The sequence below is a fragment of the Ascaphus truei genome, chromosome 3 (genome assembly GCF_040206685.1).
Source record: "Ascaphus truei isolate aAscTru1 chromosome 3, aAscTru1.hap1, whole genome shotgun sequence".
Classification (NCBI taxonomy): domain Eukaryota; kingdom Metazoa; phylum Chordata; class Amphibia; order Anura; family Ascaphidae; genus Ascaphus; species Ascaphus truei.
The window spans coordinates 372325397-372351213 of NC_134485.1; the positions used below are offsets into that span (position 1 = coordinate 372325397).

The following is a 25817-nucleotide window of genomic DNA, read 5'->3' on the forward strand; positions in this document are numbered from 1 at the left end:
GTCTCCTTTGAAGTAAAAACGAACAACAATCCGTTGACCACATCCTAACGTCAGCCAAACTGGATGCCACAGCCACAGGTGGTTGGTCGCCTAATCCAACTACCAGTTCTCTTTGAAATACAAACCCGGATCTCTGAACATAGGCGTCGACGCCCTAGCTAGGAGACCTGGTTTGAGTATGATGTCAGATGATGGCCCCTGGGAAGAAATCCCTGGACCAGGGATGAAGGCGATGTGTTCCACCGCGGCGATTGTAGAAGACAAAGTCGCGTTCTCCAAGTTGAGACTAGCCGACTCCTTGGGATGCCGCCCACAGGCCCTTCCCACTGCCTACTGCAGCCTAGTCTGTTTGGAAATCCTTCCGAACACTCTCCTGAAGTGGAAGGAGACAGTGATGACACAAATAAACGATCCAGTGGCTAACGCTATCCGCGAAGCCCTACATCAGAATAATCCATCCCTTGTGAAACGGGTCCCCACCGACACTGTCGCCACCCTCTTGAGAGAATGGGTCAAATTCGGAATGGGTCCTCTATCGGGTAGTCCCATATCACAATCATCCTGACAGACGACAGCTGGTTCTGCCCCAAAGCATGCAGTACCATGTCTTACGATCCCTGCACGATGACCATGGACATCTGGGGGTAGATAAGACCTTCGGATTAATACGAGACCGATTCTTCTGGCCCAAAATGTTGGAGTCCGTAGAACGGCATTGCAAGAAATGCTTACGGTGCATCCAAGGAAAGACATTGCCCACCCATGCAGCCCCAATGGGCCATCTCAAAAGCTCTGGCCCAATGGACTTAGTCTGCATGGACTTGTTATGTATAGATCCAGACTCAAGAGGCATCGGCAACGTGCTGGTAGTGACAGATCACTACACCCGCTACTCCCAAGTGTTTCCGACAAAAGACCGGAAGGCTATCACAGTAGCCAAAGTACTGTGGGAAAAGTATTTTGTGCACTACGGTCTGCCGAACCGGATGCACTCCGACCAGGGAAGGGATGTCAAGAGCAAGCTTATCAAGGAGCTGCTCAAGCTGTTAAATATTCGGAAGTCTAGGACTACTCCCTATCACCCTGAGGAGACGCTCTCCCCGAAAGATTCAATCGGACATTGTTAGATATGTTAGGCACCTTAAAAGGCTCTAAAAAGGGAGAATGGAGCAAGCACGTCGAAGCAATGGTGCGTGCATACAATTGCACTTGGCATGAATCTACGGGGTACACACCGTACTTCATGATGTTCGGCCGAGAGGCACGACTGTCTGTAGATATCCGCCTAAGGGTATCTACTGATGGGGTACCCAATGTGGCTCACTACCGCTATGTGAAGCGACTCCAAGACAGTCTACACCGTGCATATCAGCTAGCGGAAAGAGCCACGGGCCAGTTAAACACCAATAACAAGCGGAGATATGATCACAAGGTCCGCTATCGGGAGCTTCGGCCCAGAGATGCCGTTCTCCTACGCAACTTAAGGATCCCCGGCAAACACAAGCTGGTTGATCGATGGAGAGAAGGACCCTTTGAAGTAGAGTCCCAGATGCCGGGCCTCCCTGTGTACCGCATACGTGATGCGGACGGCAAGGTAAAGGTCTGGCACCGAAACCACTTGTTGCCCATACCACAAGTGGGAGAGGGTGACCCAGAACCAGAGACAGTAATGACTAATACTGAGCCCGAAGAGTCTGCAGAGACTCCCGTTTCAATAACTGAAAGTAATCAAGAGCCTTTGGAGGGAACCTCCATCGATTTCATCAGAGACTGGTGGGCACCTCCCGAAGGAGCACCGGGTAATGGGTCTGAGCCTCAAGTACCCTCCCCTGCTGCTTCAGCAAGTCGCCCCCTCGACCTCAAAAGTCCCAGTTTCGTGCCCAATAGAGACTTTGTTCGCTCAAGCCCGATTCACCCTTTATGAGAGAGTCTGGCCTCAAGCTCCAGATCATCTCTCTTACGACGAAGTTACAGAGACCGAGACTCGCAGGAGTCAAAGAGTGAGGCGGCCTCCCACTAGAGTGGCTTACGATCAGTTAGGGGCACCCCACTATGAGTCTCAGCAGCCAGCTAAAGCTAAGCTGGCCTAGGTTATAAATATGTTTACGGAGTTATATAATCTAGATTAAAGTGCATGTGATAAATTGCTCATATTATGCCTTGCATTTTTATTGTGTAAACTTATGTTTTGTTACGCTGTTCCCAAGCGGGGCGTTGGTATTTTTCACCAGGGGGAGGATGTAGCTAGGGTCCCCCTCTGTGCTTTCCCCTTATTCCCCTCACCTCCGCTGTGTGCGGGAAGGCACAAGTGCTCGGCAGGTGCTGGTGGTGCGAAGGTGGGCTGCGGGTGGTTGCGGCGGTGCGACGGGATCGCCGGAGGCTCCGGCAACTCTCTCTCTTCAGGGCGCCACCATGTTTGCCATGCGGGCGCATGCGCAGAGGGAGTCGCGGCAGCCATTGCAGTCAGCGCATGCGCAGTACGCTAGGCGCACACGGTGGCAATAGGAAAATGCTCCGCGGGGATTACAACTCCAAGCAGCCACTGGGGTTGCAAGTACACATGATCGGACACAGCCAATGGGGCTGCCGCAATCCCCTGCGGCTAGAGTTGTTACATTTCGTGAGCTGGGGACCAAGGCAGTCGGAGCTGGGGTGTATGTGTGCAGTGGTCTGTGGCCCCTGTACTGGGCCAGATTACCCTCAGTAGGCCCCAGCGAGGCCCCGACAAACCTAAGCTTGTGGTTACTACAGAGACAGGCCCATAAGATAGGGACACTGCCTCTGTAGCATTAGAAAGTAAGGGACACAGTCAGGACGCGGCTGCATCCTGATTACAGGTGGTCTTTGATCAGACACCTGTTGCACAAAGACTATCTTCACGGTGGGACACTCCAACTGGATACCACCCCACGCGGAGGCAGACTCATCATGGACGACTTCATCGCTTGATCAGCGGATTCAATCTACCCTGTTGTCGCCGCACCCGGGTGTTGGAGAACCCGGAAGGTACCTAAATACACCAAAAGCACCAACCATACATTTAGTCTAAGGGGCAGCGCTGTCTCACACATGGGGATGGGTGCGGGACTCTAAGGACACGGTGTTGGGAACACGGTGGTGGGTACGGCCGTGCGTGGCTTGGAGGGTAGCTGTATCTTATTAGCATTTAGTAGAAACCGTTAAGATATACATGTGTTGCAGTAAAGGTTATTATTATAATCTGTGTGTTATTATTATTGGTTCCTGCGAGGGGCACCTCCCACTACGTTGGGATCCCTCGCAGGTGGAGGCGCTGCACCGAGACGTTAAGTCTATCACCCCAGGCTCCCAGTGGCGGAGGCTTAGGACCTCTGTGAGCCAACAGGTAGCGGCAGCACCGGTAGCCTTCCTGTTTAGGGGGAAACAGGGCTACATATACATAACTCGGTACCCCCAATGTATTTCGCTCCGGAATATGTTGCCGATATACAAATAAACTATACTAATAATAATAATAATTGTTAACAGTGATAAACACTGATTTTTTATTTTTTTTTAATAATAAAATGAAAACACTGGAAAAACTAAATAAATTAAATGCAGATTTCACAAAGAAATAAAGACTGAAATATTAGAACATTATTTGGAATATTTAATATCAAATTACTCTTCATGCCAGTGGGGATACCTTTTATTTTTTCTAATTCTCATTCACTGGATCATTTATATTATACAATAAATAAAATTTCTCAATAACTACTTTCTTTTGGCCCTTCTGGGAGCCAGAGAATGTTAATACATTTACATATATTTTGGTTCTGGGTGTGTGGTGGTGGTGGTGGTGATGATGAGGAGGAGTATTGATGTTGAATCCCTCCTATGTGATTCTGCTGATGCTTCAGCTCGCACACACAGCCACCCCCACCCCACACTTTTTCGTGCACGCGTATCAGTGTGCTTCTCTGGGCCAAGCGCGCTCCCCGGCTGTCCAGGCAGGGGCGCGCGTGGGGCGGGTACGCGTGTCCGGGCGGGAACGCGCGCCTCCGGCCTGTCTACTCTTCTGTGATCTGGTGAAGATGGCGCCGGGCGGATGGAAATCTTAATGACAGTCTCCAGGATCGCTTCTATCTGTACCATGGTAGGTCAACACCTGGGAGAAGGGAGGAGGAAAGGCAGCGCCGGCGGTGACCGGTCTCTCCTAGAGGAGGGGGTGGGGGGGGGAGAGATAGGTGGGAGCTGAATGTTATTTTCCGGGGGGGGGGGGGGTGAATCTGCGGCTGTGAGGCGGCGCTCAGGGACAGGACAGGCCGGGGATGTCCCGAGGCCTAGTGATACCCCAGCTGCTTGCCAGAGATTGGATGAAACCGGGGTCCTGCAGGGTGACTCCGCAGGACGGGCCCTGCTGTGGCTCTCGCTCACCTGAGCCCCCCGCACAGCAGCAGCTCCGTGTCCAGGCGCCCGGGCTGTGCGCCGCTGCTGGTGAGGGGCAGCTCCACTGCACAGGCGGGCAGCATGCTCAGGCGCTCATAGCTAGTGCTATGCCATCTGTGTAATGGGGCTGAATAAATAACTGCATTATTTGCACGTTGCATCATTATAGACCCATAGGATTTGACTGCAGATAGGAACCACTTCGCCCACCGTGTGTGCCCATTTTCCTATCTGCGGTAAAACCTCAGACCCTGTGTGATCCTTGGCTTTCTTTCCTATTTAGGGTACTTTTGTCTATCCCAGGCCTGTTTAAATTCCCTTACTGTATTAGCCCTTACCACCTCTTGAGGTTATTCCACGAAAATCTCTTTATTGCCTTTAACTTCTAGGAGATTACTGCAGATGTCTGTCGGCTCAGCACATCATTTTTCTTTGGATTTGTGCTGAAGGCGGCATTCTTTCCCCTGTAATTCCATTTACCAGTAAATACCAAGGTGTCCAGAAATCCCTGATCAGTGTGTAGTGTTATTACGGAGGATGAAAGCTGCGGCAAACTAGTCTTAAACTTGGTGTCCATTAACAACAGTTAACGTTTCAGTGTTAATTCACACCTTCATCGGTGCAAATTTTTGGTGTGGCTTCCCCACCTTGCACAGCCATTTGGATTTATCATGGTCAGGTGTACGTGAGAAATGCTTGCTTTATAATCTGTGTTCATTTAGTTTTAAATTAAGTTGAGAAAAACCCCAGGCCGCTGTAAAACTTATTTTTCTCCCCTGCTATGGGGGTGTGGTAACTTTTGGGCAAATTCATTTTTGTGGCCTGTTGTTGGAATTGGTAGGAAGACTGAATTAAGGTGGTGACGTTTGGAAATTTGCATGGGAAATAAGTAGTCCCAGACTCTAACACTTCTTCTATAAGGTCGCTTTAAAGAGTTATTTTGTTATTTAAGGGCATAGTAAAATAATAAATGGGCGCTAGTAACTGCCGCCTTTAACTTTATTTGCACTTGATTCCACTGCATTAAAGACAGCAGGTTTGTTTGGGCCTGGGAGTCAGATTCTTTGCATTACTAAACAGCTGAATCAGTAACTTTATGAAACTCTGCATATTGCACTATGAACATTAAATCATAAAATGGTTACAGGCTTGTGTGAGGTGGAGAAGGCTAAAGGGGGCCTGTAATTGTCCTATTAAGGTTCACGCTTATGAGGTTAATTATAGGGAGTAGCTTTTCAAAATGTTAGGTGTTTGCTTTGTAAGCAGCTATTATTTGGTGTCCCCTTCCCTGATGTATTCCACAGCAACTAGCTACTCCTGTTTAAGGTTTAAAATATTTTACCAAGAACGATAAGTTGAGATGAAGATCTTGTTTCAAGTAGGTCTAGTGTTTTATCAGGGATAATAGATTACTGTAAATAGAATCAACAATTGCACACGACTAAAGTAGGACACGCTTGATAGTCTAGACCAGGGGTAGCCAACTCTAGCCCTCAAAGGCTACCAACAGGTCAGGTTTTCAGGATATCTTTGCTTTAGCACAGGTGGCTCAATCAATGAGCCACCTGTGCTGAAGCATGGATATCCTGAAAACCTGACCTGTTGGTAGCCCTTGAGGATTGGGGTTGGCTACCCAATGGCCTAGAATGCTCTGCGAGTGGCAGATTGTGATTTATACATGAGATGCAGCCTTTGGCCTTAATTATACCAAAAAGCTGCAAAGCGATCTGGTGACGCTATTGTAGCGATGTCGCTGTGCTACATGTGAACATGCCAAAGAGATTTGTAGCGCTACAGCAGGGACACATGGTCAGATTGGTTGGTTGATGATGCACTGTGCTAGGCCATGCAAATCACGTGATGCAGCCGTCGTGTGTGAATAACAAAATCTCAAATCGCTTGAGGAGACAAACGTTTTGCAGTGCGGCGCTTACATTGCGCTTGGTATGTGCACTCGTACTGGTTTGTTTTATATTGTTTTTCAGGCACGCAGCGTTGTGATTTTTGGTATAATCATGGCCTTTAATATTCCTGCTCAATGTATGGCTGTGTTGTAAATTTTGGTCCGTCCGTTAAAGCTGTACTTGATCTGATGGCATAAAATATAATAGGTTATATCCCTTCAACATCCAAACCAGCAATCCCCCTATTTTTTGTTGTTGTTGTGTATTTTTTTTTTTTTTTTTTAACCCTGTGTTCTTTTTCTACTTGATGTGAACCAGGGGTAGGTACTGGTGACGTTACGCTGTTTACATTTCCGTGCAAGAGAGAAACAAAATGCCTGCCAAATCTCAGGCCAATAGGAAGCCACATCAGTCATTATTTTCAGCCTTGTGATTGAATGGCTATAAAGCACCTTTGAAAAAACATGCAGTTATACCGGTAACATCACTAGTTAGTATCTTGGGAACCTGGGGTCCCCAAAGCAGAATATAGTGCGGTTCAGATCTGGAGGACCCCTGGTTCCAATATTGTTAAGAAAACACGGAGTTTGTAAGGAGGGGGATAGTTGCTTTAACTTCTCTTTGTAATCCATGCATTATAGTAATATGGTTAGCACTAAGCAATTCTCTCCAATATGTGTGGGTCTCTGTGTAAGTAGTGTGGCTAATTTACATATTTATTGTCCTTTGGTATTAGTAGTATTACGGCCATGACATCACGGAGCTGGTTCGCCCATATTGGGCGAACTGTTCACGTGACGCGATTGCGGATAACAAATTAAAATTTGCTTGCTTTGTAAGCAGCTAAGCGCCGAGCAGGTGAAGGCGTTTGCTCACGCTGGCTACACACATTGCCTCAATGTGTTTCATAGCGGCCAGCATGAGCGCGCCCGCTCAGCGCCGCCGAGGCCTTAAAAATCGGTGCAGCGAAGACGCTTGAATTTTGGTTCTCTCCTGGGTCACTTTCATGCCAATTGGTTTTGGTGACATCTTATACGCTTTATATATAGGCCCATATATGTAGTATACCCTTAAAACTTGAACCTCATATAAGTCAACAAGCTAAAAAATATTTTGCAGTATTTTATTTCCCTAAACTTCCTTTAGAAGTATCTTGCACTCATTCTCGTAAACCAAATTATCTTTGTTCAACGCCATAAAAAAAAATCGGTCTCTATTTCACTTGTTTATAATCAGTTTGTATTTACAAGGTTTTCAAAATCTATTGGTAATATAGTGTAATAATAATACAAAAAAACAAAATCTGTCTTTGCAAATGATTTGGATGTTATCTACTTACACAATGCACACTACAGCCTTGTGTATTTTGCAATTCCCTGGATGCATCTAGCTCATTGTAGATTTCTTTTTCTAGAAGTGATCTATTCTCTTCCTCGTGATTTTGTTGGCACGCTCTGTAATATTTACTAGTCAAATCTTTCACTTTGTATTTGCAATACTTGCCATGCTTTAAAAAAATATATGGTTATAAATAATCCTTAAATGTGTTTATTGGTTTAAATACTTCTGTTGAATGCTACAGTCCACTGTTGCTAAATACATATGTAAAGTCGTCTGTTTATTTATAGATATAGATAGAGAGAAGGCAAACCAAACCAATTTTTTTTATAGAGAATATTTTAATGTCTATTTTTCTGCTCCACTATGTTGGTTCATATCACTGAAATGCATATTTCTCATCCTATTCTTTGCTATTGATGGGAAGATCATCTAATAGGGACTCCTTCCCTTATTTCCTTTGTATTTTGTGAGCTGGAATATATCTGCACATTTTCTGAAATATCCCGGCTTGTTTAATAGACATTTCTAGGCCTCTGTTTTTTATCTGGGAGATTAAAGTCCTTGTAAAGATTGGAAAAAAACAAAACCTTTTTTGCTTGTTAATCCCATGAGCTAGAGCTGAATCATAAACATCAAAGCTGCCAGGATGAATATAACACAACCCCATCAAACTTTGCTTTGTCTTTTTTTGCCAGCCTCTACCCTGACTGTCTCAGTTGTTCTATATGCTTTCTCTCTGCAGCACTGATCCTTTGCAATCATGTAACACCACTCCCCAATCCGCGTTCTCTTGTCTGTACATGTAGTTCAGTCACGTTTCTGATTCTACCAGTTATTATGAATAGATTGAACATTAAACAGACTGTGCTTGGTTTATCGAATAGGTTGGTGTTGGCCAGGAGTAGCTAACTCCAGTCCTCAAGGGCCGCTAAGAGGCTAGGTTTTAAGGATATCCCTGCCTCAGCATAGGTGGCTCAATCTGTATCAGTGGTTCAGTCAACGATTGAGCCACCTGTGCTGAAGCGGGAATATCCTTAATACCTGGTCTGTTGGTGGCCCTTGAGGACTGGAGTTGGCAATAGTTGGCTGTATATATGTATGTCTGATGAAGATGGTACTATACAAGAGGTCTCCTGTACATCTTATTAGTAACAGCGAATGTTATGCATTGTGAATGTCTTGTTTAAAAAGACACTGCACATTTCAATTTGATTTCAGTTTGCCAATGCAAACAGTTGCATGATTGGGGTATACTTTTTGTAGTTGTACAGTATTTCTGATGCATTTTGGACAGTGTAGCTACACAAATTGTGTTATTCTGAACCAGGACACTTCCAGAGTCCGACCGAAAACCACTGAAAGTGTAATGCGCTGGGAAATGTTCTCTTTAAAGCTATCTTAATTAACTGCTTGCGTGTGGTATAGGTTCAACATTCGGGGGAGAGCTATACGTTTCTCACCGTGTGTAAATAAGACTAGTTAAGTTGTACCTCCTTATTTAAATTACCCCCTCCCACACCACAAAACGCTGGCTTCTAAAAATTCTCATGGGCCCCTTTTAGTATATAAGTATTTTATATTTTTGTCCACCCCGCTATATTTGTATAGTAAAAGAATTGTTATGGTTTCAAATGTATCAACCGTTACCATACTCGAGTGTCTTTTCTACCTCTGTTTTGGTTATCTTACTCCCTTGGAAAACTAGTTAAGTGCTCTGCTCTGCAGGGTACAATGGAGAAGTTGGGAGACATTAGAATGACATTTGTAATGTATATCATAAACGTGTGACCCTTTAATATAAATATTTTCTATTTTAAGACAGGAAACCTGCTGACTTGGTTATGGCACTTAATGGTTTCTTGATTGCAAAATAATGTTTTTGATTTATTATGTAACGATCACCTGTTATTTTTACAATGGTACAATCTGACTGTTGGCTTTGATCATGTTATGTTAAATTGCAGTTTCAGCTTCATTTCTTTTGCGAAGTTGGTGTCAAAGTCGAGTCCTTCCTTCTGTCTCACACAGGTTTCCCTGTGCCTGTTCCACGCTACCAAACATTATACAGTGTGCAAAAACAGCATGTATTACACATACTTAGAGATGGGTTCAAAGTAGCACTCTTTCATGTGTGCATATGTGTATGGCTATGCAAAGCTTTCCTGCTGCATTACAACTGCATTCACGCCCCAAAGCATGGGAGAATATAATAATGAATTGCGCCAAAAACACTCCGCAGCTTCTTTCTTTTTTTTTAACGTTACACTTAAAGCTTTTATATAAAACCATTATTTATATAGAAGGAATGACAGAAATCTCAAAATGACCATCAGTTATGTTTACATCTGGAGTCATAATGCAGAAGTTAAGTCACTGGGCAATTCTTAACCCCTATATTTTGTACAAGATAGGAACTAGGGCTTCACCCGGAGCTGATCCAAGCTATTTTTAGCTCTGGGAGACACTCTGGTGCCTGAGATACCGTGTTTTAAATCTCCTTCCAGGGGAAACAAAATGGCCACTAGCTGTCCGTAAAATGGCATCATCGGTTGCAGCTTCCTATTGGATGGCCGTTTTACTCACCTTTAAAAGCTAGAAAGTAACACTGGTCACTTAACCGGTACATATATCATTAACCAGGGGTCCCCAAAGCTGCTGTTCAGTCCCGAGGGGTCGCATGGCATCAATCCTGTAGAAAAAGCGAGGGTTTGTTGGGGGGACAGAGATTGCTCTTAAAAATAAATAAATAAAATTGTTTAAATGAAAAGGGACATTAACAATTTTTTAAGAAGTGGTCTTTTACCCACTGCAGCTTAAAGCAGTAAGTATGTACATCTACACTTGAGATAAGGAAGGTCAAGACAGCAATACAGATGTTAAATATATACTGCTGCCTATGTAGAAATCAGAATAGCTTGTCATGTATGTCCATTTGAATTGTATTGATGTATACAGTTGTTGGCTGTTTAAACGGGTATTAACGTGCGTTGTATAGCAAAGACTTTCTATCGCTGATAGTGTTATTTATTCATGTTAAATTGTTACACGTGTTATCTTTTTCTAGTCACTAATATGTTTAGTGAGATATGGATGAAATGTGGCATGTTTACACTGAGATTTTTTTAGCGCTGTTTTTTTTCTTGGAAATCTTTTATTTTTAGTGAATTTTTAATGATCTTAATCTTTCATACGTTTTGTACAATGGGTTGGTTTTGACATATTTAACACCTTTATTTGTGTCACACTCTCTGGTTTGTAGCTTTTAGCTACTGTTATCATAAAAGCAACACACAACACGCAATTTGTTTGTATATATACTGAAATACCCTTTGATGTGTTAATATTGTCCCTCAAAAAAAACAGTACAACATTTACTTGAAAATACGGTGTTTGCAATAATTAATGAATACAGTACAATATAGCTCATTTACATAGTAAATTATAAATAGGATTTTATGGCCGGGGAAGGTCTTCCTTCAAAGATTTATATGGTTGACGTGGGAAATACTATTGGCATATCTTTTCTCTAGGGATTACATTTCCTTCAAGATTACCACGTTGTTGCCATTATGTCTAAAGATCTTGATTGATGGCTGCTTGGTATTGCTCCAATTAGTGGATTGGGATTGTCACTTCTGATTTTACATGATTCGTTCTGAAAACAATATCACTAGATATGAGTTGCCATCTTCCGTCCTCAAAGGCCACCAACAGGTCAGGTTTTAATGATATCCCTGCTTCAGCTCAATCAGAGACCCAGTTGTTGACTGAACCACCTGAGCTGAAGCAGGGAGATCCATAAAACCTGACCTGTTGGTGGCCCTTGAAGACTGGAGTTGGCTACTTTGGATTAGAGCAACACTCTATGCTTGTCTTTTCGATCATTTTTAGATAGTAGGCGTTCTTAGCTCCAGAGAAGTCTTGACAGTTCAGACCATTCTGGAAAAAACAAACAAATAAAATGTGACAATTTTCGCATGTTTAAATTATCATCTTCCTTAGTTTGCCCTAAAATGGATATTGGTTGTGAAGATGTCAGTGGAATACAGTCACTACAGATTCATGAATTGCGCTTTGCTTTTCTTGCTCCAGCTAGCGTCAAATTACCAATGTATCATGGGAAAAATTAGGAAATACTTAGGATGGATTCTGACGGGTAACAAGGACCGCCTGTACTCATTTATTCACTCAAGATATGGAAATATATTCTAGAGAAAAGCATAATGATCCTATTGGGAAAAATTACAAACAAAAAAAGGCTATAGGTTGGGGTTCCGGTTTTTAACTCACCCAACCCCACCTGTTGATGATTTTGCACTTTTGGTTAATAATGATAGAAATATGAACAGGTGATCTGCGCTCAGAATTCTGTAATTTAAATACCTATGTACTTTGGTTAAGAATACCAATAGCCCAATATTGTGCAAATTATAGTGAAAATACATACATCAACTATTAGTGATAGTGAGTGTTATACACAATAAGAAGTGCTGTGTTAGTGTGACAAAAAATAGATTTTTATAAAACCTTTTAACAGTGAAATGATTTATAGGGAGGTTGCTGCTGTGCTCATGGATTGGCTCCACAAACCGTTGAACTATAACAAAAAAACAAAAAGAGAAAATAGCGCAAAACCTCAGTGTGGTATATAAAAAAAATATTTATATATCAGCTGGTGAGTATTGCACGTACATTAATCAACATAAATATTAGCATGACATGTTTGGGACATGTTACCACATCAGCTACTGCATCCCGTCACATCAGTTCAGGCCAGACAAGGAAATCAGACCCCTTCTCTCTCAGATGGTTGCTTTTAGGGTCCTGTCGCTTCTGTCGGTGCGTGTCTCACTGTGGGGAGGAATCACAGGATCTAGATGTCGGATCTCCGGGAGCACACCGATGACGTCATAGAGACTCCGTCGCGTCTTATGCAAATTTCGCTGATGTAAATGTCCACATAAAGTCACTGCTCTTTCATTGACTTCAATTACATATGGTTTCTCTTGAGCTCGTTAGGACCTTCAGTTGTCTTATTATTATAAACCCAGCGCAAGCTTTGCTTCTACCACTGGAATGGATTCCGTCGGATAACCGAGGACTGCCTGTATTCATTTATTCATTCAAGATATGGAAATATATCCCAGAGAAAAGCATTATGTTCATATTGGGAAAAATGACAAACAAAAAAGGGCTATAGGTTGGGGTTCTGGTTTTTAACCCACCCAACTCCACCTGTTGATGATCTTGCACTTTTGGTTAACACTGCTAAAAAAAATTAAATTTAAGCATTATGAAGTCCCACCTCGAGAAGCAGCCCAGACGTGTACAGCAAAGGTTGTTGCAATCGCTCATAATGTATCACAGCATTTCCAAAGTGATAACGCAAAATATTACACAATATTCCACCACAGTGTGAGCGGGTACAAAGGGTAACACGGGGGGAGTATGGGGGGGGGGGGGAACACAGATAACAATGACATACTGAATATAATTTTTAACACCAATAAACACTGATTAAAAAAAAAAAAAAAATACAGTATGCTGGAAAAACCATAAAATAATCACCAGGATCCCATAGTTCTAGACTGTGATAGAGGGGTTGATAATTTGCTCTTTGCTTTATTCATATCCACACTATATATTGTATTATTTATTATTGGGTGGATAAACTGAATTCGTACATACCCTTTTGTCAATTCAAAAAAACACCCCATTGGATTGCTGTTTAAGGCGAGGCAGGGTTCCTGTTTAAATAGCAACACATAATATATTTAAAATGGTTTGTCTTTTTTTTCTCTCCTTTAAACTACGTGGTTCGGATTTGGCATACTGTACTGTATGTGCTTTAGAGCAGCGATGCCTCTAAGATGGAAATGAAGAAGTGAAACCTGATTTTGCTGTAATCGGCTTTTTCCTCATCCGCTAGTTTTTCAACAACTTTGATTTTTGCATGTGTCATTTACAGATTACCAGGCAACTTTGCTCTGCTTAGTGTGAATGAATGCAGGGTGCCATGTTAAATTACCCAATGTGAAAAATGTTAATGAGATGGTATCTCCAGAGCAGAACTGGAGAATTGAAAATGTTTCACATTACTGAAGACCGTGAAAGATAATCAACATAGTAAAAATATATTAAGCAGAGAGGAATACGGTTTAATGACACATTCTGATGTATACTACTTATAAACACCTTTTATAAATGGCACACTTTTAGTAGGTAAATGTTTCTGAAAATGTGTTAAATAAAATGGATAGCAGTCAAATGGTGACTCCTGTTAATGGTGTAAACTGACTAAGGCCTGGTCCCCGCTGGCTACTGCAGTGAACGTTGTTGGGGACGCTGCAGGGACAATGGCCGCTGCACAATTGGAACGCTGCCAGGGGGGGGGCGCTGCGCTCTGCCGACAGTGACTCCTGCTCGCAAGAGAATTGTGATCAGGAGTCGCGACGGAGCGCTAAGCCACGCCCCCCCCGGCGGTTCAGCCAACGAGGGCGAACCTGCTGGGTGACGTCACGGCCGCGCCCCCGTCACGCGCCCCCCCCCCCCCCCTGTCTTTTGGTCTGCAGCTCCCTGCAGTCCGGGCAACCGGCTGCACGCGCTGCCAGTCTCGCGGGCGCGCGTGCAGCGGAGGTACTGGGGCCTCAGCCTAAGGTTGCGGCCACGCTGCCGCTGACGGCATGTTGCTAGGCGAGGTTGCTTCTCGCAATTTACATTTTGACGTCCGCGCTCACGTGGTGCGTGATGTACAACCGCTATCTATCTCCATTTGAAGGGGATTGTTGCTTTAATAGGTACTCCCTTAAAGCTGCAGTTCAGTCAGTATCCTGCATGTGTTTTTTTTTAATAAATCAGTTCTGTAGTAAGAAAAAATACTTTTAGCATTTTCTGTTTTAAAAAAAATAACTTTGAAAGACCAATTTTCTTGTATTCTATTTTAACAACTATTTGCTAAGGCACTGCCCCTTCATGTCCTGTCACAAGCCCTGGCACACCCCTTTGTCAGCCCTGCCCTCCCTCTAGCACATGTCAGTGCAGGAGTGCTCATGAATATTCATGAGCTTCCACTGAGTGACAGAAGCAGAAGAAAAACATATCCCTTCACTAATGATGTCACCAAATTTCGCCGATCAATACATGGAGAACAAATTGACCGGCAGCTATACAGTTCTTTAGGTAATTCGAGATTGCACACATAAAACTATTGAAGTAAAAAAATTAATTTAAAAAAAAAGACTGAACTGCAGCTTTAATATCTATTGGAAATGCAGTCCCACTTGCTTAACTAAAATGACATATTTGGAGCCATTTGTTTTAGCTTTTATTACTGGTTGTCACCTGCTACTTTTTTGGTTCAGATTTGGTTTACTAAACCACTTTTCCTTTTTTGATCCTGTTTTCATACTTCACGCGCAGTATGAGTTTTTGGTGGCATTGATGTGCAAACATTGCACGGCGCTTAAAATGGACGCTTTTTTAAAATGATGATTTTTTTAATATTCTCGGCCGCTTGGTGTATCTGATAAAATGAACACATGATTGCGTTTTTATATTCTTTTATGACTAGATGTTTTACCTAGAAAGTTCAGAAGTGCCCAGAAGCCATGCACTCCTCATGACACACACCCAATGTTTAGATTTGTTTTGGAACAGTAAAAACATTCATGGAATCAAGATGGTTCATAGGTTATAAAAATAGATATTTTTTTTTTAACTCCCTTGATGGATTGTGACACCTGCTCTTGTAGTCATTTGTGTCTTGAGAGGGAAAACCAGATAAATGGTTGGTGGAATGGCCATTTTTTTTGGATGCATTGCACTTTCACAAATTTACACGGTCTCCTTCAGTGTTCATTGCAGAGATTATTTTTGGTTTTAGATTTTTCTTGCAGCCACCAAAGAAAAGAATATCAGAGACAGAACCAGTGGCACAGATGTTTCTCCTGATCCCATCCAGGGAAACCGGAAACACAAGCCCAAGACTCTCCCCCAGTTTATGAAATAGTCTTCTCTCCTCCTCTCTTTTTATGTGGTGCCGAGTAGTGATCGGAAGGTGCAATGGTAGCTACAATCCGTGCTTTATAATTAATATTCCTCCACCATCCAACTTAAGTCACATTGTTTGATATCTCTTCTGCAAAATATAAATTATTTGTTGTGCAGGTTCTTGGATAATTAAGATGTGATTTAGTTTGACCTAGTCAAGCCACTCAGTTTTGTGATTGCCTGTCTTGATGTTGACATTGTAACAGCGGTTAATCTTTTCAGAAGATATAAAAACTATCAGGCAGTGCCTGAGACGGTGTTCTTCTGATTTGTATTTGAAGGGCTTATGAATAATTGTTATTGACAGAGGGTATGTATGGCCCATGTTTACTATTTAGTTCAATCCCGTAAGGCACGTTCACTTGAACGCATTGTAAGATGTCTTCTGGTGCCGGCAGGTGTGTTATGACATAATGGTGCTCAGTAAATATGGATCTGCTGCTCCCTAGATGATGGGTTATGTTTGTGTTCTTCGAGGTCAAGATCTGTGTTTGTCTCTGGATGGAGTAGTGGAGGGACGCAAGGCTTGTGCTTGATAAACCACTTGAGAAATCTACCTGCCTTGCTCTCTAGCTGCAAGATCAATAGGACTTATGTACAAGGAAATTTAACTTTGTGTGGGGAAGTAAATTGAAAATTAATAATAAAAAGAACTGTTTAGTGCTGCAGTAGCCTAGAAATATAATGTATTTTCTCATAACAAAACAGAACATCAAAAATAGCTTAACAAAGACCAAAATTGTTTACAAAGGGCCATGTTTTGTAACTTGCACACACTGAAAATTTAAAAAAATAATTAAATAGCTTTAAATGTATCCATTTGATTATTTGTATTTGCTCTGTGAATAGTGCAAAGTCGCATCACATGATTTAATGTATAGAATAAACAATGTAGAATCAAAATTGTAGCACTATATTTACAAGGACTATTACAAGATCACTCCTAGCCATGCTTGTGTGCTTGGTTTGTTTGTAATACAATGTCCTGTTGCAAAGTGGAGTTCGGTCTAGGATGTTTCACCGCGGCTAAAACACCGCCGCAGGACACTTCGCTGCGATGTTTGGTCTACCGGGGACCCAACAAGCCAAGCCAGGTCTGCTGCTCCGACAACTGCATGTTTAAATGTCCTGTGCAGGACCGCTACGCACACAGGCTGCTCCAACGCCCCATCTTTAAGTGTCCCGACGACGGTGTTTTGTTCGCGGCCAAACATCCCATTCCGGCAGAGTTGACCTAATTTGTAAAGTTACACTACAAATAAATGTGAATAGATGCGGACTGTAAACATAAGGACTCCTTGTGATTTCTGAATGAATGGGAAATATTTGCCATGGCAAGTTCTCTGTAATATCGTTCTGCTGGAATGTTATGGTAATAAGTCTTCCGATGTGCGAGGAGGCAATTCAAAAAATGTGGCGGCTCCATCATTTTCACATCTGCAGGTCTTCACTCCCTGCCGAGACACATTTACACATTAAACTAACAAGATAAAATTGCCTAATACTGAAAAACGGAAGAGATGATTTGTGTTTTTAGAAGTTGTGCACAATTGAAATCTATTAATATAGTAAATGGGGAAGATGTTCACATTACTTATGTTATTGGGTATTTTATCCCTAGCTTTGGAAAGGGATAAAAAGTGTCAGCTGCTGCTGACATTAAAAGCCGAATTTGAAGCAATCTAGAAAATGTACTCATCGAACACTTTACTCGTTCATTTATTCAAAGTGATTTTCATGTGTATGCAGTTCACTGTTTTCTTAGATTGGGAGTACCTTTCAAGGATAATGGTTTTTTTTTTTCTTCATAAAGTATTTTACCATGGAAAAAATACATTGAGGTTTACATCTTTCAAGTATGGCCTGAAAGTGTGTGCAGCACAATAGCTTGCAATCTAATTCTGTTGCCTGAGGCACAGGGAAATGTATTGACTCTCGGTCACAAGGAGCTGACACTTGATCTAAATTGGGTTCACCCGCTTCACCGAACTGCCTAATGAGCCCTGCATGCAGGAGAACTGTGTAAAAGTTGGGGAGATTTCTGCTGTTTGCATGCATGGAGAAAAAGATCAGCTTAAGGCTTTATGTGCACTACTTATAGGGCAAGGTGGAATGTGCTATTTTCTTGACATTTTGGTGATTACCAGGAGGGTGAAGTGGTATTCCTTGAACCAAATGTATCCCTCATTGATCAGAGTAAGAACAGTCTTTTTGAACATGTCCAGATTTGTTTCATGAGTTTTTTTGTGTAAAATAAATAAAATACAAATATGCCATGATATAATATTGTGTACAGTTAAAAAATCCTAATAGAAAAAATAGTGTTTACGTTTACAAACAGATATAAGTGAATAATGTGATAATGGAGGATACCAGTACTGTTAACAAATGCCACCAAATCCTCAGTGAAACAGGAACATCTTGAATCAAACCTCCATGGTTCAGTGCATGCAAGGAAGAAACACTGATGCAAAAGATACTGGTGCAATAGCGTTTTTTTACTCAAAGCAACAAACGACACAGAGGGGAAATGGCAAAACTCACAACCTCCCCAAATGTAGTGTGCGGGAGTGACTTGGGGCGCACTCCAACCCTACTCCGGTCTCGTTAGATGCCCGTCTTGCCCACTCACACGCGCATCGCCCTCCTCCCCCCGCTTGATCCCTGCGTCAAATGATGCGCAGGGTCATGTGACGCGTCGCCATGGTGACGTCATGTGACCCAATGAATTCGGGATACCAGTACGACGTGTCGTGGGAAGGTAAGTATATTATAGAGGCCTCGCGCGGTTCCCTGGCATTTAATTTAAATACCTGGGGGGAGAGCGGACAACCTCTATAACTGCCTCGCCCCCTCCTCCCCCAGAATATCTAGCGCCCCCCAGATTGCGCACCGCTGCCCCAGTATATAAGTTTGCACCTTATCTTAATTCAAAGTTGCAAGTTAAAAAGTCCTATAGACTTTTAGTGCAAATCAACTTTTGCCTATCAATTATTGAATAACAGCATGCAGATTTTCAAGTTTCAAAGGAATCGGACATATCAAGATACAGCTAGAATATGCCAGTTTCCAGTAACACAGAGTTCGTTGTAAAATTCAAATCAGCGTAACAAAAATTCAAAAGAAGAATCCAACTTTAACCCATAAACTTTAACTTGTTCACTTTGTGTCTAGCAAATACAGTTTGCATTTTTAATTTTCGGGGCTTTTTTGTGGAGGGAGGGGGGGGGGGGGTGCATAATGAGCAAGGAAAATGTTTATTATAAAAAAAACACAGGATTTTGAATTAATTGCTGCTTCAAGTACATTCGTCATTGATTTAGACCAGGTGGGACGTGTCGTCACATGACCCAGCGGCGTCATTTGATGCCGCATTGCCATGGTGGCGATGTGACGTCACAAGACCCTGGCAGAAAATCTCGCCCGCTGGACTAAGCCACCTGCTGAAACAGGGATATCCTTGAAACCTGACCTGTTGGGTCTTGAGGACCAGAGTTGAGCACCACTGATGTAGAATAGGATTTTCAATTGAAATTCTGGAAAAAGGACCAGAAGAGTCCAAAGACACCAGGTGTGGTGCTGATTTTTTCAGCATGAGACATCGGATTCTGAATTTTAACATTAACCATTTATTTGTCTTTAAATGTTCGAATTCTACAAGGATCTCATTACTCTTCCACTGGAGATTTGTAGCCTGTATATTGTGGTGAAAGAGACTGGCAATATGATGCTTTGACATTCTTCCCGCATCTGCATGGAGGCTGCTGCTTTTCATACAGACGTGGGTTTAAAAATAAAATTAAAAAAATATACACTTTCATGAACATATTAACTTTTTTACTGAACACCAATTATCCATCATTAATAGATCGTGCCATGTGGAAACTTCAGATGGGTGGATTTGTTATCCCCGTATTTTACATATTATTAAATATAGTAAATTAAAAGATTTACGGCATCATGTACGCCATTGAGTAAAGGGTCATATTGCAGTCTGTGTATATATGTGGTGTGTGTGTGTGTGTGTGTGTGTGTGTGTGTGTGTGTGTGTGTCATTTAGCAATCTGTTGTTGTTTCATACCTCTCAGGTATATTCCCATGTTTTCCTATACCCTGTACTATTTTTCCTGACAACCCCTCCTTTTTAGATAATTTCTCCAACTTTCTCTCCGTTTGGTTGTGGCTCATCCACATTTTATGTATCTGCTTATTCTCCCACCCTTCTCCTTTCTTTTCTGTGCACAGTCACCTTCTCGGTACTTTGCTCTCTCCTTTCCCTAATTCCTCACCCACTTCCCTACCATTCTGCCAATACCCCCCCACTACTTCCCACCCTCCCCCTCCCTACTTCCCACCCTCCCCTCTCCCTCCCTACATCTCTCATTGCATTTTGCTGCTTGACAGGGAGCCTGTGGCTAGTGGGCAAGTGCATTTTTGCTGCCCGGCCTGCACCGGTTGTTGCTGCAATAGTTGAAATACCTGTAGATTTGAATGCAGAGGGCTGATTCAGTAAGCAAATTCACATGGCACTAGACAGGGAAGTTGGAAAGGTTACTAACACTTTATTGCGGTTCCTTCTTGGTTTGTACCAGCCATTAGAAGGCAGGTGGTGAAGCCGTGACTGCTTTTATCTCTTAAGTAATGGTATCAGTTTTGCTTAACCATGGGTTTGTAGAAAGTATATTTTCTAACGATATATGGAAATTGTTTTTGACTTTTAGGTCTCTGCAAAAAAATGCTGTATGTTTTTAGATCACAGGCATATTTTTGTGACTGATTTAATTTTTTTTTTTTTTTTTAATGCATTTGTCTGATACTTTAATCCTTTTGCTGGACTTGCAGGCCTCTCTGACTGTGAAAGGGTTAAAGCTTCAAATGTTTGCGTTTATTTTCTATACCTTGTACATTGGCATTTAATGTTTCATTAGTGTCAAAGGAAGACCGAAAGCAAAGCCGCAGAACAATGATATTCTCAACTTTCTCCGTAGTACATATCCGCACTGCTCATACTGCAAGTCCTAGGACACTTGCCGTAAGGCTACGGCCCCAGTGCCTGTGCTGCACGCGCGCCTGCGAGGCTGGTGGTGCGTGCAGCCGAGTTACCTGGTTTGCAGGGGAAAAGACAGGAGGGAGGGGGGGATGGTGCAGTAAAATAGCATACAATTTGTAGAAAAATCTTGGCTCTATTGAGTGCCTACTTACAACAGGTAAGTGGTTATATCAGCATTGGCAGAACAGCAGGTATGTAATAGACCGCAGTAGCAGGGACCCAAACAGCTGGTGGTACAGAAGAAATTCCACTCGAGTAGGTGTTCATGGAAGACAAGGAGAGACCATGGTGTAGATCGAAAATTCAGATTTATAGGTTAAAAACACATATAGGAAATGTACTCACAATAAGTACATAGGACATGTACACATAGCGTTTTTCTTGAGGCAGTAGAGTGCTGGAACAGATGGAACCCTTGCTGCTTCACTTCCAAGTGACCCCCGTCGAATCGCGGTGGATGGCGTCTGACGTCACATCCGGTGAAGGGTTGACGACTTCCGATATGGCAAACAGGGAAGCGGGCAGCAAGGAGACACAGCAGACTCGGCGCCTTCAGTTCCAAAACAGCTGTGCAGGCTAAGAAAGGCTCTGCGCGTTTCGCTGTGTTCACAACAGCTTCCTCAGGAGCAAGTAATACCCCCAGTGGGTACACAACATATATAGTGTGTGTAATCAATCAATCAATAAAATTGGCCAAATTTCACACAGGTTCTCCTCCTTAAAGGTACATAACTCTGTGGTCAAATGTACCGCACATATATAAAACAAATAAGATAATAATAAGTACTCAGTCAAAGGACTTATACATAACATAAAAAATATATATATCAAACCAATGACTCATAGTAATTGGGAGAGAGGAGAGAGAAAGAATGACAATTAGTCAGTCATACAAGAAAAACAAAATATAATGAGGGTATATCAGTTTATATATTTTATAATTGATCACATAGTTCACCAGCACTGTTGTTTAGCGCCGATCTAAGTCACTTTGGTTCACTATCAATTGAGAGAGAAATGATAATCTAATTAACTATTTTGTATGTCTGAGCTGATTAGACAAACCCCTCCCTTAAGTGTTGTCAAATGCATGTGAATAGGGTACTTAAGTCACTGTAGCATGGCTGTTAGCCATAAGGCTGTGTAACATCAAAAGCGTCACATCATAAGTGTACATCAAAAGTGTCTACAAGAGTTAATTTTGGAGTTGAAATTGGAGGAAGATCTGGACTCTGCATTACAACTTTGCCACTGTGAGAAATTAACTTTTAACATCTGTGATTTATTTTTACACTTTTATCCTCCAGTACCTTGGAACTCTCTCCTCCTGCATCTCACTATGCCCTCCCTATTGCTTTTTCTGTTTACTATTTCCTTACTCCTTTATGAACATCTCTGTTCTCTCCAACTTCACCACTCCCCACAGCACCATTATTTATACACCTGTCTCCCAACAGCTTCTTTACCCGTCAATAAAAAACACCCACACAAATCCTCTATTCACACCCTCTATCTACTCCTTCCTGCTGCTGGGGATCTCCCCTAAGCCTGAAGCCAGACATACACACCTGATCTCAATCATGCCTCCCTGCCACCTCTTCCCCTGTAAATGGTGTTAAACTTTTCATTTAACACTGACCTTCCTTAAATTTTACCCCACAAATCAAGCATCCCAATAGCCTGCACTCATGGCTATTGTTCCACACTCCTACCTCCTACCACCCATTGTGACCAAGCACTGCCATCTACAGCACTTACTCCCTCACCTGCTGTCTCTGTAAGTTTCCCATTAAACCTCTTAGATTGTAAGCTCTTCGGGGCAGGGATTTCCTTTCCTATTGTCTGATTTTGCTGTACTTATTGTATAATTATAATTCCCTGTACTGTATTCTTTGTGAAGCGCTGAGTACACTTTTGGCGTTATATATAAATAAAGACATACAATACAATACAATGTCCGCTACAGTGGTAATTCTCCGCTGAAATGGCTGCTCTAGCTGTCTGTGGCTGTAAATCCCAGTTGACGTCTATGGGTTTCTTTCACCGAAAATGTCCCGAATTACTGCTTCAGCGTATAGTGAATAATGCACAAAGGCCCAGATCCACAAAGGTTGCTTATTTTTAACACGATCTTAATCTTTCATTTGAATGGAAGCTGAGTGATGCTACAGTTAAAATAACACACAGAACCAAAGCTCTTTTTGGGAAACCCTGAGCCACCACAAAATATATATGTATATGTGTCAAAAAGGAGAGCTATTGAGCGTGGCAAATGTATACAATAAGCAACAGAAAAGCCCAATGCCTACATCCAATATGACAAAAATACACAGTAAAATACTTATATATTCTCTTGAAAAAGGGTCATTTAGTTTAACCCTTTGGCCAAAGCATTGTAAGCACATCAAGGCAGATCCAGTTCACAGGTCCTAACACTACCAGATAAAATACTAATATGCCTCTATTAGGATTCAAATTCTTATTTACCTTTATTAGGAGGGAGAAAGACCAACATTGGATCTATGTCCAGTAAAATGAAAAGGACCTGCTAACTTGGGAAGTGGGGAGGGGCGGACTTAAAACCTGGGAAGGAGGAGCCACTAACCTCCAACAGCTGAGAAAGCTGAAAATAAGTTAAACACACAGAACCCCAGCAAGCTCTTTTTGGGAACTGCTGATCCCCCACAAAATATATATGTATATGTGTCAAAAAGGAGAGCTATTGAGCGTGGCAAATGTATATAACATGCGACAGAAGCCCAATGCTACATCCAATATGACAAAAATACACAGTAAAATACTTATATATTCTCTTGAAAAAGGGCAACTTTTCACTTATTTTCAGCTGTCTCAGCTGTTGGAGGTTAGTGCCCCCCCCCTCCTAGGTTTTATGCCCGCCCCTCCCCACTTCCCAAGTCAGCAGGTCCTTTTCATTTTTCTGGATATAGAGCCAATGTTGGTCTTTCTCCCTCCTAACAGAGGTAAATGAGAAATTTAATCCTAATCGAGGTATATTAGTATTTTATCTGGTAGTTGTGAACTGGGTATTTACTGTGTATATTTTTCAAAGAGTCTTTGACAAAGCGCTGTAAGAGCGCGAAACATGTTAGAGGAACACTTTGTCCTTAACTGTATGTTCATGTGTGCCACATTTTTGGATTAAAAACCTTGTCTACCTCATATTATCGTTTGGTCCCCGCTTTTTGTTCCCGTGCTTTCCTGGTTCACTGCGTACATTCGGATCAACAAGGAACTCTTTATCTACACTTGTTGTAATGTTTGATGGTTAAGGGTGTGGGAGAGGGGCCTTCAAGGCAACTATGGAGAGGTAAATGAATCAAACATCTTAAGAGGCACACATGAAGTGTCTGTGGGGTTAAAAGTGGAGGTGACGTATACAAGAATAACTGTATTCCGGATTTCATCAGCAACTCTTGAACTGGGAGAATTTTGCTTTCTAAATGCTCTGACAATTTTTACATATCTACTATATAAACTGCTGTTTAACCTTCAGTGCTAGAGTGCCCTCCCAGGCATAATTTATACACCTGATCTTTCAACTCCTACTCCTCCTCTCCTCCAATACCAGGGAACTCTCTACTCCTACCGTTCACTCCCAGCATCTCATTATGCTCTCCCCATTGCTTTTCTTGTTTACTGTTTCCTCACTCCTTTGTTGTAAATTTTTCTATTCTCTCCAAGTTCCCCACTCTCCTCTTATCTACATTTCTTCATCTCTCCTCCCCCGCTACCTATGCTTGTGCCCAGACACTGCACCACTATTTACACACCTCTTCCCCAACAACTTCTATACCCTCAATAAAAAGTGCCCCTACAAATCCTCTTATCTCCTGTCTCTCTCTCTCTACTCCTTGCTGCTGCTGGGGATATCTTTCCTAATCCTGACCCAGCCATATACACACCTGCTCTCGCCTATACCTCTCTGCCACCTCTTCCCTCCCTGCTAATGTTGTTCACCCATCTAATCTAATACCGTCCAACCTGAAAACCCACCTCTTAAATAAGCATCCCAATAGCCTGCACTCATGATTACTGTTCCACACAGTCACTCCTAACAACCATTGTGGCCAAGCACTGCCATCTACTGCACTTACTCCCTCACCTGCTGTCTCTGTAAGTCTCGCAACATAGCACATTGATTGTAAGCTCTCCAGGGCAGGGATTTCCTTTCTTGTTTGACTTTGCTGCACTTATTGTATTATAAATCCTTGTACTGTATTTTCTTTGTAAAGCTCTGAGTACAGTGTCAGCACTATATAAATAAAGATACATGCGTGCAAGTAAATCTTGAGACAGAATTCAGGAGTTTAAAACAGTGATGAACTTGGAATAATAGTGACCATCATGTGGAATCTGTCAAATTGCAGTAGACAGGAAAAATAGGCGGACATGGTAGGCTAAAAACAAAACAACCATAAATCAAGATGTACGAACCTTTCTCATGAGGTTGCAAACCGGCTTATTTTTTTTTTTTTTGGCATTAAAAAAAGCTGCAGCTCAACCACGGTTTGCAGAGGATTCCCCAAGCATTCAGTCAATGTGCATTACAATTTCATTTAATATACTAGTTTTCCTAAATTCTCTAAAATCGCTAGTGTCCCAATGCAGATATTATTAATTGGGGACGTACACAATGTTTCATTCACGTGTTGACCGATGTTTTCGCTGAAAGCTTACCGATTTGACAACATTATTAGCACTTTGAGACTTGACAATGTTTCTCAGGGAATCGAATTCGGGGCAAAAACTGTTTTACATACAGATGCATTTTGTACAGGTTTGCACATCTCTAAGCATAAATACATTTGGTACAAACTGTTGTTTGGAAATAGTCTACATTAACGTTTTTGACTTAACTTTAGCTATGTTAATAGGCTTTATAACACACATAATTCCCCATCAACAGTTGCTGAGTTATAAAAAAATATGCTGGACTATTGCAGCCTTTAAGATGCCTGTGATTATCGCTAAGGGAAAAATGTGTAGAACATTAGTGAGTTGATTTGATTCTGTAAACCTAAATGTAACAGTGCATTACTATT

General features: G+C 42.2%; 1 protein-coding gene across 2 annotated transcripts in view; it reads left to right on the forward strand.

The window, feature by feature from the left end:
* The first annotated feature begins 3959 nt into the window (after positions 1–3959).
* The window catches only part of USP12 (ubiquitin specific peptidase 12), a 50073-nt gene continuing 28215 nt past the window's right edge, over positions 3960–25817 (forward strand). For both annotated transcript variants that reach the window (XM_075592218.1, XM_075592219.1), the window contains exon 1: positions 3960–4117. In XM_075592218.1, the coding sequence (XP_075448333.1) occupies positions 4070–4117 (48 nt within the window). In that variant the 5' untranslated portion in view covers positions 3960–4069. The remainder of the gene's footprint in view (positions 4118–25817) is intronic.